The 16,232-nt window shown below is 45.0% G+C and overlaps 1 protein-coding gene across 2 annotated transcripts in view; it reads right to left on the reverse strand.

Annotated features, from left to right (window-relative positions):
- ZNF827 (zinc finger protein 827) overlaps positions 1-12,611 on the reverse strand; it is a 169,590-nt gene extending 156,979 nt beyond the window's left edge. For both annotated transcript variants that reach the window (XM_057729027.1, XM_057729026.1), the window contains exon 1: positions 12,059-12,611. In XM_057729027.1, the coding sequence (XP_057585010.1) occupies positions 12,059-12,101 (43 nt within the window). In that variant the 5' untranslated portion in view covers positions 12,102-12,611. The remainder of the gene's footprint in view (positions 1-12,058) is intronic.
- Positions 12,612-16,232: the final 3,621 nt, after the last annotated feature.

Raw genomic sequence — 16,232 nt, forward strand, 5'->3', positions numbered from 1 at the left:
CTTAATTATTTGTTTCTATCTCCTCTCTGCCTGCTGCTTGGCTCTGAGATGCTTGTGAGCCGAGACCATGCTCTCTACTCAGCTCCACAGATCTCTAATCCCTGGCACAGAAGCACTCAGTTACTGCTGCCTCAATGAACGAATGAAGGAATGAATCAAATATCAGTTATCAGACACAAGGTGAGAATTTAGGATGAATGACAATTCAGAGTAAGTTTACTCTGTTTTTCACTTAACAGAACTGCATATATCTGAATCTAGTTGCCATGGACAATTCTTATCCACCCTTACTCTTTCCTTCACATTAAGTACTCCCAATTGCCTCAATAATTAATTCCTCACATGATGGTTTCAAGAGCCTCCAACATTCTAGTTGCCTCCCTTCTCGTGAATAGTTTATCAATGTCCCCCTTTAAATCAGGGCACCCAATCTGGGATTCACCATTACACCAATGTTACCATCCTTATCCTGAATACAGTACTTATATTAATTCAGCCAACTCTGCTGAAATGCATCCATTTTTCAAATGATGGCTGAATTTTAAATATTGCTTGTTGATTAAGAGCGGTTATCTACGGGAGTGGAAGTTGGGAAAGGGGACTTTCACACTTTACTTTAAATACACCCACATTGCTTTAATTATTTATACTAAACATGCACTCCTTTGGTCACTAAAAGCCAATGTCAATTTTTAAAAATAAATTAATAAACAATTAATATCTGTCATCTCCATGGTTCTAGCCTTATGGAGTACACAAATCATATTTAAAATACATGTACTCTCTACTATGTATAAACTAGATAACTAATGAGAACCTACTGTTTAGCACAGGGAACTGGACTCAATGCTCTGTGGTGACCTAAATGGGAAGGAAATCTAAAAAAGAGGGGATATATGTATGTATAGCTGATTCACTTTGCTGTATAGCAGAACAAACACAAGATCGTAAAGCAACTATACTCCAACAAAAATTAACCAAAAGAAGAAAGAAAAAAATAATAAAATAAAATACACGTACGCTTTTCTTCTCTTTTGTATATATTTTCTCATCTATCAACATGTATTTAAGTAGCCACTGGTACAAAGCACTTCTAACTATGATCTAGCCGTCCAGCCAACCCAAACCCTACTTCTAAATTATGAAATTCCTCTCTTCCTACAAATGTCAGAAAGCAGCTCACTATAATGTGATTTCCCTCTTTCTTAAGGTCAGATTAAAACCCAGGAAGTTATTATTTGAGGTCTGCTTTCCCCTAGAAGGGAGAAATCATATAGCACATTTCCGGAATATTTCCTGAAGCATAGGGTGTCCCACATTTTGTTTCCTTCCAAATACAGCTGTGTTTCATGCTCTAGAGAGGACTGTTGGGTTAACAAATAGGGCCAAACAAGCACAGAATAGAAAACAACTCACAATTCTAGGCCATTACACGATGGCAGTGTTCTCCATATGGAGCATGTAATTCAAACCCCAGCAAGTATCACTGCATGTGACTCTATTCTATGACCCTCTGTTTAGCCTAAGGTCAAAATAAATCTTTGAGGAAAGAAATATTATTGGTGGTACACGTTTCCATGAGCCACAGGGCAATATAAGTGCTCCATCAGCACCTAAGGGGTCCCCCTACAGTGGAGGGTCTGAGAGGAGGAGCAGGTGGTGAAGACAAGTCCTTTGGGTTTGGGACCCCATGAAGATTTCACAGGCCTCAGAGTGACCCTGAGCCCCGGGAGACCCACAGATGGTCCAGCCCTTCACAGTGCTCACTCCTGTGAACTCTCAAGCTAGTTTCTTCCTCTCTGCGGCTCAGTTTCCACGTCTGTCCAATTGCTAAGAGGAGGCGCTCTTCCCTGCCTGCCTCACAGGCAGATGTTTTGTGGACAATAAGAATCATATAAAGAGAAGGTGTGGTTAATGCACCATTCTCCCTTTTACAAGATGGAGCTCCATAAGCACAGAGAGGTCAGGTGACTTACCCAAGGTCACAAAGCTAGTGAGAAACTGGTGATTGTGGTGGGAGAAGGTGAAGGTGAAGACAGGAATCTGTGTCTCCCGCTTAGTACAGGTCCTTCCTTGAACCTCTGGCTTCCAATGCGGAGGAGCTGGAGTCAATTACTCAGATCCATGAGCTATTTTTAAAGGTTTTAGAGTCTAACAGATTCTCGGCAATAAACTGCCCAGACTCAAAATCACGTCTTTACTTTTGGCTGAAACGGTGTCAGCCTAGAGAGGGAGTTCTGGTTGGTTTAGCGGTCCTCAACCCTGGCTATCCTTTTGCATCACCCAGGGAGCTTTTTAAGGATGTCAATGCCCAGACCCCACTCTGAGCCAATTAAATTTAAATCTCTGGGGGTGTTTGCATTTTTTATTTTATTTTATTTTTTTGTGACAAATTGTAGCAATAGTTTTTTTTTCCTTTAAGAATTTTTATTGAGATACAGTTGACATACAAGAAACTGCATATATTTAAAGTGTACAATTTGATATTTTTTTTCTTATTAATGTGTTTGCATTTTTTAAATCTCCCAGGTGATTATAATGGGCTGCCAGGGTGGAGAACCACTGGGTTGGCTGATGACAATCAGAAACTGATCGGCAGCAAGAGTTGTCTTTGACTGACTACACGGCACAGTTAAAGCCATCCTACTGAGATCCTTAGTTGAAAGAAACGCACAAAAATAAAAGAAATTCACATCTCGAGTGTCTTAACATGGCCAGCATTTATCGTGCACACAGTATATGCCAGACATGAATCTAAATATCTACATATATGAACTGACTTAGTTCCCAGAGAACCTGCAACGCTTTCCCAATTTACAGATGAGAAAGCAGGCAAATTGCAGTAACTTGCCAAGGTCATGGCTAAAATGTGGGACAGCCAAGATGGAACTCATGCATCTGGTGCCAGGATCTTAATCCCTACCCTAGACGGCTTCCCGATACGGCCACAGAGTGTGGTTTACAGTATCCTAGCCTCAGTGATGAATTAAAAGATCGCAGAATATTGGGGAATACAGAACAGTTTCTAATTCAAACGCCTGCAGGAGCCGGGAGGGGAGACCCTTCAGAGGGGTGGGCAGGTGTCCATGCAGACGGGAACGTGGCAGCCCAGGGGCAGGAACTGTGGCAGACTGGCGAGCACATGCCGGGGGAGGGAGACAGCCGCCACCTCCTGCAGCAGATTGCTGCCATGTGGGGAGGTGGCCCAGGGCTGCCAGCTCGTCCAAGTTTTCAGAAGAAGCTGGAAATCTGGATTTGTATGTGAAACCGCCCATTTCCAAATGCCGTCTCGAGGTTTTAAACATACTGTATGGGGCAAAACCTATTAGTAGGCCACCAGCTTGTGACCTCTAATACCATCTATAACACACACACAGCACACACACATACCCCAATCCTTCTTTTAAAATTCTTGGAAAAGAATAGATACGTGTATACGTATAACTGAATCACTTTGCTGTACACCAGAAACTAACACAACATGGTTAACCCACTATACTCCAAGACAAAGTAAAAATTTTTTTTAAATAAATAAAATTCATTTAATGTGTTCTCTTGGCTTGGTTCTCTGCAATTAGAAACAGCAGATCCTGTCTTCCCTTCTTTCTATGCAAAATTTGCATCATTACCTAGGTAACACATGGAAAACCCAACAGAAGTTTCCCCTGGGTAATTTTAATCAGCGGACTGACTGGTAAATCAATGAATAAACAAACTTTTATTAAACACCTATTTTCTCATTTGAATCTCAGTGTAAGTCTGGGAACGTGGATTTACTATCCTCACTTTACAGTGAAACCCAGTCATAATTCATATGATTATTACACAATTTAGACATAATTCAGGTCAAATCATACACACGGAGGAACTTGTTCCTCTAGTAAAAGCCTAAAGTAATACCATTGCCCTATGAAACAAGTACTTGTCGAGCCCTATTATACAGCCTTATAAAAGAATTTTACTGTATCATATTATTACTCTACAAGATATATGGAAAATTTTTTAAAATAATAATAAACACAGACATCCCCCAAAAGTTCTCACTCAGAAATGGCTATAGTCTAATCACAAACTAAGCAAAGGGAAACTTATTTCATATACTTAGTAACAGCCAATCCTTCTTGAGCTCTTTCTACAAAGCAGCCACTAATTAGGTATGGTTTTGTGGGTGTACATAATATATTTACATATGTATTCAATTAATCTGTACAATCTCCCTATGATATAGGAACTGTTATCACTATTGAAAGATGAAGAAATCAGAGAACAGGGAAGTTAAGTCATTTGCCCAAGATCACACAGCTAGTTAGTGTCAGAGCTCGGATCTAAACAGCTTGACGCCAGAGCCTGTACAATGGACCACTACTCTGAACTGAAAAAGCGTGCACAGTCTCTGTTTTCTTACTTAATATGTACCGTATAAAGTAGACATAGTGAAAAATCACACGATATTTTCTCCCTCTCGTTACAAAACAAAACAAAAGCTTTTAAAAATACACCACCAGAGAACTCAAGACACTGGCACTGCGTAACTTTAGAAAAATCTATCACCCTCCTCAAGTACAGGAGCTTGTTTCAAAAGCGCAGAGAAGGAGGCTGGTGCTGATCAATCATGGACAAGATCATCTTCCCTGGCCTTCTCCAGTCCCCTCTGAAAGCCAACCTCTTCAGAGCACTCAGAACAATTCATCCAGAGGTGCACATCTCTCTCACACCTCACTTCTAATGGGGTCTGACCACTTTTCTGACCCATGGAGAAATTACAAGAAAGAGGGAGAGAGAGAGAGGGGTTATTTGGGAGTATGCTTTTTCAGGCCCAAGCCTCAGAGAAGGTCCACACATTCCTTCCTTGCTGGGAGATAGAACTTGGCTGAATTTGGACTTTCTTAAAAACAGAAGCAAGAGTACCTAAGCCTTAGTCATTTAAGAACTGGAGAGAGCGAGCTTCAGGGGTGGAGGTTTGTTTTTTAATAAGAAGGGAATGGACGGCTGGAAACAATATCCTTTTTAGGCACATGGAATCTGCTGCATACAATATAACCCTGGGTCAGTCTGTGAAAAACAGAATGGCTAAAGGCCTCGTGCTGATTTCAGACCGTGGGCGTGTATCACTGCACATTTTATAAAATTAGCTACAGGGCAGCCTCTGTGTGTGTGTGTGTGTGTGTGTGTGTGTGTGTGTGTGTGTGTGTGTGTGTGTGTGTGTGTGTGTGTATACACGCAGTGAGGCTGACTTTTATAAAATAAACAGCAATATGCACCTATGCAGCTAAAGATTAGTATCAAGCCAAAGTCTGATTTTAATTTATGAAACTACCTTGTAACTACAGCAATTCTATCCCAAGGTGGGTCCTTGGGGAATGATAAAGTCATCTGAGAGGCTCCTGCTTCAGCACCTAAGTCATATATACTATTCTCTAATATCATAAAAATGTAATTTACAGACAGAGGATAGAAATACAAAACTTGCTCCTAAACAGAAGGGGGGAAAGTGGCTAGAAACTTAAGCACATCAGGTCTCTCAGCTATTTCTAAGGTCTGTGCCTTGCACATTAGTTTCTTATAAAATATGACAAAAGATTTCAGCTACCATAAACCATCAAGTATTTCATACACATGGCCCTAGATGGTATGCATTGCCGAGCTACACTAGAAAGCAGGAAATAGAAAAGCGCCCATCAGAAACAGGACACAGTATCTTCACAGACAATCTGAATCTCTAAAATGTGATTCTAGAGTGCCTTTACTAGGCCAAAGTAGTAACGAATCTGATGAAAAAAATCCAAAAACCAAAAACCCACGTCTTACTATTACTAGGCCTGGTCTGGATATCTTTCGGATAAGAGGAAACTCAAAATCTACTCCTTTACCACAAAGCTCATGGTCTTGTAAAAACCTTCTGCTAGGAAGCCTTTCACGCCCCCAAAAGTCCTATTTTGTAGGTCACACTCTCATTATCTTGTTCTGCGATCAGTCTGATTAAATTATAGAAAATTACTAATACATCACTCAGAATAGAGAGATGAGCTCCAGCCTGTTGTGTTTTGTTTTTCCCGTCCTCCTGTCCTAATACTCCAGCAGACATTTAAAAAGGAAGAGTGGAGGAGAGACAAGGCAACTTCAAAGGAGGAAGGCGAAAGGATATATTAACCTCCTCCCAGGACTAAGCTGCCCTCAGCTTTCACAGAGGGCGTTACTGACCAGTCACGGAAACCAAGAGAGCTTTTTACACTGGCAATCTGGGCTACACCAGCATTTCCTTCGTACCTTATCATCTTTTGAGTCCAAAGACACCACTTCGCATGAAGTGACCAGGGTTAGTGATACTGGATGAGTTTTTTCTCTTTGGGGAAATGAAATCACTCAGACACAATCTCAACTCGAACTACTGGGATTACTAAATAAACTGCTTTACCCACCCAGCCAGGCCCCACGCATTTCGAATCTGGTCTTTCCTACAAGGACATCTTGACACTAATTAATTAATACCTGTATTTTAAACCAACTTTTGACTCCAGGAGAAGCCTGCCTGGTTACTCCACCAACACAACACAATCTCCTGGCTGTTTCCACCGCCTTTGTCCATCTAATTTCATAAGCCTCGCGAGATCAAGATTTTCCACACCTCCCTAGGAACTCTCCTAACAGGCCATTCAAAGACTCTAAAAACTCAAACTCACAGCAAGCTCTAACACTGGCCAAAAGCTGTCCAATTTATACTTCCCCAACGTGATTTATTAACACTTGATGCAAGAGACATGTCAATTCACACCCGCTGCGTCATCCCTAGAGTGAGAAGGCAGCACACAGACAAATTAAAAATCAATTTTTTTATTAGAAACTATTTTGAAGCATCAGAAGGAATGTGATTTTGAGCTATCTTCCTTCTTTTAACAGCAAAGCTCAGTGGATCCTACTTACTGTATTAAGAATACATGGATTTCTTTCAGGAGGACAGATAGGCATTTTTGCCTAGCATCAAGCAAGCCTGCTTTGTGCTACCTCAGAATCATCTGCAGCGAAATACTTCACTATTTCAGATTCAAAAACTGTCCCCGTGGTCCCTGTGCTTGTCAGGAGGTATTGTCTGATCACTGAAAAAATTTAATAAGTAAGGCAAAGGGTTCAGTCTTCTACCTTCTGTCTTTCAATAGACATATAAAGACACGTAAAAATACAAAAATAAGAGATCCTGTTGCTTTTCAGTCATTTTGCTCCCCAATTTTGCTAGAAAGCAGGAAAGAATTTTTAAAGCTGTGTTCATAATGAACACAATAACCTGTTCTGGTCTTGACCCACAACTGAGTAAACAGTGAAAATACTAGAATAACAAAACAACTGTTTTAGGAACTTTTCCTTCGTGCTTCCCCTTGGGACTAGGCACTGGGCAGCTTTCCAATGATAAACAGAATAGAGTCTAAACTCACACTTGTTTAGGGGTAAGTTGAAGCTAATGAGGAAATCTTAAAAAGTGCCAATGGCACCAATGGTCAAAGGATTTACAGATGTAACAAACACGCACCCCTTTCCCTCTCCAGTTTGTGATTCCAAATGGGATGATGTTCACAGAGGGCTGAGCCCCAGGCCTGGCAACCCGGCAAGGTGTCAGTTTCCCTCTCTTCCTCTTTCTTGGGCTGACAAACATTTTTAAACTCTACAGTCTGGGATTCTGCTAAAGATAAGCACATGGCATATAGCTCCAAGGACCTCTAGGACATTTTTTGGAACATGGTACTGGACCCTGTTAATGGAAAGAACTTTTGTAAAAGAGCCATCAATTGCAACAGAGTCGTATTTAAATCCCAAAATGATAATTACTGTTCTAGGCCAAGAAATAAAGGCTTTATTTTGAATAATAATTTTGAAATCCACTTCTCAAAAACAGGTTAGGTTTAACACCCTTGGTTGGGGGTCACCTCCCAAAGCTAGTACAGCTCACCTTTTTGATTTGCCACCAGTTAGGATCACCACTGAATTCTATAGGATGGGCCATTTGTTTTTCTGCATATGTATGAGGCCCATATAACAAAAACAAACACACACACACACTTACTTCAGAGGCCCAGGAGGAAAGGACTGTGTAGAATTTTAAATCAGAAATCTAACGCTTAGGTTAGTAGTGTCAGGTTAAAGACTCGCCCATCCGCAATGCTAATTCGGTTCTGAACAGTCCCATGGGTGTCTAGTTGAACAGAAGGAGCTAGGAAACCTTAGCAGGCCAAAGCCCAGCCTGGGGAATTGCTGGGACTCCGTGCCAGGGGCTGAGGCTCACCCCAGACTTGGTATCAGATAATACCAAGTGCTAGTCTGGATTTCCAGGACTAATCTACTCGAGGGTGGAACTTCCAGGTTCCCTGGTGTCTGTGCTGTAGAGTGGGAGGGCTGTGGCCTTTGTAGAGCCACACTGTGGCCTGTGGCCGGCTAGTATCATATTTGATAAGACGTAGAAAGAGTTCATTAGTAGAAATGGTTTATGGAGGGGGGGGTACAGAGGCAAGAGGGGGACCTAAGAGGAAGTGGAAAGCAATCTAAATTTTCTAAGAGATGAAGTTATCACAAGTTTCTTTTCTTGCATTTGGATTTGAACTTCTTAAATGTGTTTACAGGTTCTCTAAATTCTAAAAACATTATATCAGTAGTGGCTCTTAAGCACTTGTATTCCCTCAGAAGGCTCTTTGGTTTCAAAAGCAATCCTCCCCCATCTCATTCCCCCTGTGACCTTTCCCACCCTGAAAACCACTCATATCACTCCTTTCTTTTACAGAGAAATGTTAAGTCTGCCCCTATATAACTTCTTAAAAACTCAGGATGACGTCTATTAGGGCGATCAATCCCCAACTCACTATATTTTAACTTTGATACAAAACGGTTCTCCAGGGAAAGAGAAATCCTGGCCTCCCACACAAACAAACAAATAAACAGAAAACTTAGCATTAAAACTGGAATTTAGGACTACAACTATATTCTACATTAAGTACAAACGAACACTAATTTTACCAAAGGCCACCCCACTGCAAGTTCCTTCAAGACTCACTCAGCACTTAGCAAGTCTTGGGTTACTGTGCCTGAATTGCAAAATACACCATTTGCCCAGAGATTGCTCTTAGCTCAAACGCAAACTGCTCACAAAACATGTGTAAACCATGCTTAAAACAGGCAGAACACATCCACAGAATCCACTCAAAGCAAAGGTAAGTGGAAAAAGCTTCGCAAATTAGGCTTCTCTTTAAAAACTGGAGGGACTTTTACTGTGTTTCCAAAAGGTTATTGCTTCTTACTTCAGTAAAAGTGGTTTTATGTGACTGGGAGAAGGAGTTGATTTCTTTTTTTTTAACTGAGTGGATAACAGTATTCAATTAGAGAACAGGGTAGGAGAGCCCACTCTCAAAATATAACTTAATCACCAGGCCCCAGCGCACTGGAGAGGCCCATCAAACACACGAGCTAAAATGGAGCCTGAATTTCCTCTCAGACGGAGAGGGTAGTTGCACGAGGTCAGGGTCAAGGTCACCAGCAGGGCAGGCTGCAGCTGCCCGACTGCACTACCCACAACGGGAGGGAAGGCGTTCCATCTCCGTCACAACCGAACAGATAAATCCCTTCTCCCCTCCTACCCTCCCTCTCACCCCGCCAAGATTTTTTTTTTTTTTTTTAGGACGAGAAGAAAGGAAAATGACCAAATAACCTCACCGCCCTGGTTTTCGCACACAAGCTCATCAGCGCCCAAAGTTGCCATCTAAGGGCAAGTTCGCAGAGAACACTGCAGCCCATTTTGTCCGAGCAGGGCAAGCCTCCCCCGACCCCCCCAGGATTCCTGTCTCCTCTCCCGGCCCCCACACGCCCCCGAAAAGAGCTGGGAACTGCGGCCGCCCGGCCATGTGCACGCACACACTTCCACCAACTGCTGCGAGTTTTCTGTGAATCGCAGCGCGGAGCCTACCAACTCGCCCTCCCCGACTCCGCCGCCTGCTCTTTCCTCGCACAAAATTTCCCTACACTCGCAGCCGCCTGCGAATGATTTTATGTGCATATATATTACATATGTGATATTATCCTCAGAACCTCTAGCGGGCAGGCGAAGAAAGGACTGCACAGGGGCATTTTTTTTTTTTTTTAAAGGAAGGGGAAAAAAAGCACAACCCAAGCCCTGTGCGTCGACTCCTGCGTACCGGGAAGGGGAAAGAAAGAGGAATGTTTGCGGAGCGGGCTGCCTGCAAAGTGCCCTTGCTCGCCACTTCGGCCGCGGCCCTGGTGACACGGAGGCGCGGGGGCGCCCGGCCCGGGCCACCCGCGCCCCCTGCCCGTCCCCCGGGCAGGCACCGCCGCGGAGATTTCGCGAGGGGGAGATCGATCGCGCTGCCTGTCTGCGGCGGAAACGCACACGCTCGCACACAACCCGAGCCCGAGACACCATAACCTTAACCCTTCCCCCACCCTCCGTGAACTTCAGGTGACCGACCACGTCGGCCTGACACCCGGGCGGGCGGGCGCTCCGGCTCCGCTCCCGCCCCCAGCCCGGGTTTTGCAGGATCGGGCTCCGAGCAGCCCCAAACCGCCGGGAGAGGGGAGCCCTACGGAGCGGGGGGGGGAGGGTGGGGGGGAGAGAAGAGAAATTGACCCTCCGTCTCCCCCGACCCCTCCCTCCGGCGCCTCCGGCGTCCCCTCCTCCCCGTCACCCCGCCCCACGCCTTCTCCCCTGCCCCCTCCTCCCTGCATTCAAGGAGCCGGGCGGCCCCGGGGGATATTTTTAGTTGCTTCTTTCTCCTTCACTTTTAGCTTTAGCAGCATCTCGGAACACTCAAAGCGGAGAAAGATTGGGGGGGTGGGGGGGGAGCTGGAGAGGGAGTGGGGGAAAAGTTAAGAGTCTCGCAAAGAAAAGCCGGAGGGAGGGCGGAGGGGGACCGGGGGCGCGGGTGGAGGAGGGGAAGGGGACCGGGCCGTGCCGGCGGGTGTGTGTCTCCAGTTGGTGTGTGTGGCTGCAGCCGGGGAGGGCTGTGATGCACTTTAGTCCTGGACTCTGCTCAGGCTCGCCGGGGAGGGGGGTCTGAGAGCCCGAGTCTCGCCCGGCTCCGTCTGCTCCGACTGACCCCGCATTTTATTGCGGCCAGGAGCCCTGCTCCTCCCTCCCCTCGGCTCTGCAGGGACCTCGCGCGCCGCGAGCCGCCCTGCCTCCTGCCTCCGCCTCGGCGCAGCTCCCGCACCCCACATCCGCCCGCCGCTGCCCGGCCTCGCCCCCCGCCCGGCCGCCCCGCGCCCCCCGCGCCCCGGCGCGCCCCCTCGGCCCGGCGCCGCGGGAGCAGCCGCCCGGCGGCGCGTGTGTACCCGTGTGTTTGTGTGCGGTGCCCCCACACCCTCCCAGCCGCTCCCGCCTCGCCCGCCCCCGACTCCCCTCCTCCGCCGCCGCCTCCTCCTCCTCCACCTCCGCCTCCTCCTGCTCCTGCCGCCGCCGCTGCCGCCGTCGGCTCCGGGGCCGACCAGCCCCGGCGCAACCTTTAGCCGGAGACGGACCTCTCCCTGGATCCCGTACCCGGCGGGCGGCCGCGCGCCCTCGCCCCGACACCCCCAAACGCCATGTCACGGCCCCCAGCCCCACGCGCGCCCCGACCCCCGCACCCTCAGGCACCGGGATCCTCAAGGAATTTTTTTTTTTTTAAAGATTCCAACCTCTCCCACCACCCCTCCACCCGCGATTAAAAAAACCCCGGCATCCACACTACTCCCCTCCTCCCTTCTCTTGCCCCCTCCCCCCAGCAACCGGAGTGAGCAGGGGGAGGGGGAGGGAAAGGGGAAAAAAAGCCCGATCTCAAGGAAAAGAAGAGGGGGGGTGAGAGAAAGAAAGAAAAAGAGAGAGAGAATAGAAAGGGCACGGGGCTGATCATCACCAACATGGCTGCCTCGGCATAGACCTAAACGAGGAGTAACCCGGGCTGTGTCTTTGTCAGTTTCACCTCTGTAACCCTAAACTAATGCAGAAAACAACGGAGGAGGCTGCGGAGGGGAAAGAGGGAAGGGAGGGCGAGAAAATGGCACGAGAGGAGGTGGAGAAGGGATGACTTACGTGAGGGAAGGCGCTTGGGCTGCTCCTGCTTCCTCCTGGGCATTTTCCCCCTTTTCTCACATTCTCCTCCTTGGTTAATGTGAGATCAAATAAACCCCCGTGGGGGCAGAGAGGCAGACACTGGCAGGAGCGGGGAGGTAGTTGGGGGGCGGGCGGGCGGGCAGGGGGAAACCCCTTCTCTCCGGTGTGTGCAATGGGTTGAAGCTTGTTTCCTGGAGCCAGAAGAGGGGTTTTCTTCTTTTCTTTCCTTTCTTTCTTTTTTTTTTTTTTTCCTTTTTTTTTTTTTTTAATTTTTTGGTCGTGCACCTGGCTTGTCCCCGAGCGTAATATTCTTCAATGGAAACGGATCTAATAGGTGTGAGTGTGTGTGTGTGTCCTATGCTCGCGTGTGTGATGGGAGGTATAAATAAATGAGTGCCGGTGCGGCGGTGTCTATGGCCGCGCTCTGTGTCTCCGAGCCCCTAACACTAATGTCGGGATCAAAGGGCAGCGGCGGCGGCAGCACAGCTCACAGCTCGCTCTCTCTCTCTTTCTCGCTCTCTCTCTCTCTCCTCTCGCGCTCTCTCTCTCTCTGTCACACACACACTCACACACACACACACAGAGGCACAGACTGAAGGAAAAAGCGAGAGCTAGACACACACACACACACACACACACACACACACACACACACACACACACACACACACAGAGCAAAGAGGAAGGTGCCCTAAGGCTCCCAGGGCGGACTCAGCCTCGGATTTGCAACCGCTCTGTCTGGAAAGAATGGGGGGCGCGCGTGCGGGGGTGGGATGGACTTCTTCAAATTTATCCCGCTATTCGCCAGATCTAGGGGGGAAAAAGTTTTTCCCACTCTTGAAACAACGATTAGTTCATTATTCTTACTGAATTTTCGAGAGGAAATAGGTTTTTCTCTTAACTTTCTTTTGTTGATTAAACTACATTTTGTTCTGTATAAAATCCTTCAGGCTTTTGGCACGCAAAGAATTACTCTCACCCCATCACCTTAAGTCTGTGGAGGTGACAGTTTTCCACACACTTTCCAAAAACATTCCCATAAAAATAACAAAAAATAAAAATAGAAAGATAACATATGGTAAAATCAATAACTAGGTAGATGGAATAAGTGCCCCGTTTTGGAGTGTCCAGTGGAGTTAAAACTGGAAAAGGCTGCCTAAATGAAAATTACAGCTCCTTGACAAAGGGGGAAAAATAAGATTAGGTCACCCCTGATGGTTGATTTAACTGCTACATGATATTCCTACAGTGCACACAGCAATCTTGACTTCTGAAATTTACTTTTTTCCCTGCTATAATGCAGGTATGTGAAGCTTACCCTGAAGCAATTCCAGTTTGCATTATGAGCTCAATATAGCAGTTTTCATTAACTGATACATACTTTCATTACTTTACAAATCACACATCTTTCTTCAAAGAGAGACGTAAAGGGGAAAAATAGAAAAGGACGGGTCTCACTCCAGCACAAAAGGTACTTGGTGAAAGAGGACTGTTCTCTTTGTGACTTGCAGTCATTTGGATAAAAGTTCACTCAGAGGTTGTTAATGATTTAAACTCCAAAACCTGCTACTATAATTGAAGTAAAAAACGGTCTGAGGAAGAGTTGTTTCGTAAAACTCTTTGTAAGAGAAAACTTTGAACTTAGCAGAATACATTATATGTTATGAGTCAGATGCAGCTAAAAAGTAAAAAAGGTGCATTATTTAACTACATCTTCCCTTTTTAGCTTTTTAAAACCTCTGACTCATCATTTTATTATGTTAAATATTTTCTTACAAATTTTAAAATAGACTTTTTCATCAAAGAAGGTGGAGGCACGGCAAAGATTCATAACATTAAAATGACACTCCATATGCTTACATGGGTAGCTATTGCCTCTTGGAGGTTCTGACTGAATTCTCACAACTGGAGTGGTGTTCAAGACACTCATAGGAGTTAAATCCTTACCTACTGGGACTTCCCTGGTGGTGCAGTGGTTAAGAATCTGCCTGCCCAATGCAGGGGACATGGGTTCGATCCCTGGTCTGGGAAGATCCCACATGCCGCGGAACTACTGAGCCTGCGCTCTAGAGCCCGCGAACTACAACTACTGAGCCCACGTGCCACAACTACTGAAGCCCTCAAGCCTAGAGCCCGTGCTCTGCAACAAGAGAAGCCACCGCAATGAGAAGCCCATGCACTGCAACAAAGAGTAGCCCCGCTCTCCACAACTAGAGAAAGCCGGCGTGCAGCAATGAAGCCCCAACACAGCCAATAAATAAATAAATATAATTTTAAAACAAATAAAATAAAGTGAAATCCATGGCTCTCCTTTAAAAAAAAATCCCTACACACCCCCTTCAAAAATAACAATAAGCTTTCATATTGCACACTTTCATTAGGGAAGCTTAAAGAGTATTGTAGCTCCCAAAAGATGTTTTTCATTGATAGTGAAATCTCAGGATGAAACCCTCGCTGCCAACTCCCCAGAAAGATCTAGCTTCCCAGTGACAAGTAATGCTATCTGAGGCAGGTTTTGAAACACCTACTTGAATTCAACCTGAAACCAAACAGAGAGCAGTCAAGGTTGAAATGGAGCATCAAGGCTTAAACCAACTTCTCCTTGAACACTGGCTTAAGTAAACTGGTAGTTAAATTTCCCCGAGTTCTGATTTGAAATAGAACTATCTTCCAACTCAGATCAAGCTCAGCTTGTGCCATGATTCTGACTATTGTCGGTAGCATTGGATGTGAAATTGGTATATGAATGATAAATCAGAGCCTACCATTCTAACTAGAGTCATTGCCCTGAGTGTGTAGCATCTTTAAACCTAACACAAGGTCAACAGAACAGCTACAACACTTCACCACTGCTCCCTCAGAGCCTTAGGCTGGGATGTGGAGGAGTATTACTCTGCACAGATACACCACCACCTCTTCCTGAATAGCTGACTCTTTCCAATGCTTAGTACGCTATAACTGAAAGCACACTTTAGGCCTTTCCTCAAAGTAGAGTACATTTCCTGCAACCTTTTAAAGGCACGCAGGCAAATGCTTGTCAACGTTTATTATATAGGTGTTCAATCAACAGCCAAAAGCATTTTTAATTGAATTTGTTCATACCTCTCTCCAAAAATTGTTTGAAGTAGTACACAACAATAGGGAATGGAAATAAGCACAGAACAACTTCTGTTTTAATCTCGGCTTGGTACCTCCCTCTGCTACAAAGCACTCTTCGAGGGCACTGGCATCTCACCCTCAATGCCTAGATGTTTAGGGAACACAAACTAATTTTAACATTAGACTAACCCACAATATTAGGCAGAGAAATAGCTGGAGAGTGCTACAACAAAGTTCAGAATCAAGAGGATAAATAATTTGGGGAATGCGTGCCTTTTGGATGCACATACCCATGAACTTGGATTACTGTGGATCACAGTCATCATGTTGGAATATTCTATTTGATTCTATGTCACTGGCCCAAACTTTGGAAAGTATATTTTATCTTAATAATTATAGTACTCTGTCCACTGCCATCTCCACCACTTCTCAAATGTAAGATTAAGATAGATTTTCTCTAAATTGTGTATTCTAAGACAATGTTTCATAAACGCTCACTCTCACAGGAGTAATTCTATCCTTTCCCAAGTACTACTAAGGGTGGTAGACAGGGGAGCACCGCCCACCCCCAGAATAATGTGTGGTCTAGAGAGGTCCTTGAGGTCAAAACTCTTTTCAAAATATTATTTGCTCTTTTATCGGTGTTGACATTTGCACTGATGATTAAAAGCAATGGGAATAAAATGCTGGCACCTTAGCAGCTCAAATCAAGGCAATGACACCAAAAATGTATTAGTCGTCATTCTCTTCTTCACTCAGAGAAAAAAAGAAAGGTTCATTTAAGGATGTCCTTGATGGAGCAGTAAAAAGTATTAATTTTATTAAATCTCGACCCTTGAGTGCAAGACTTTTAAATATTCTTTGTGACAAAATGTTAGGTACATATAAAGTACTTTTGCTGCATACTGAAGTACATCGTTATCTCAAGGAAAATCGCTTGTGAGATGGTTTGATATAGCTGCTTTTTCCATGGACTATTATTTTTACTTGAAAGAATGACTGACACACAAACTGTGATTATTCAGACTTGGGTATTTCTCCAAAAATGAATGAA

The sequence above is a fragment of the Hippopotamus amphibius genome, chromosome 3 (genome assembly GCF_030028045.1).
Source record: "Hippopotamus amphibius kiboko isolate mHipAmp2 chromosome 3, mHipAmp2.hap2, whole genome shotgun sequence".
Taxonomy (NCBI): domain Eukaryota; kingdom Metazoa; phylum Chordata; class Mammalia; order Artiodactyla; family Hippopotamidae; genus Hippopotamus; species Hippopotamus amphibius.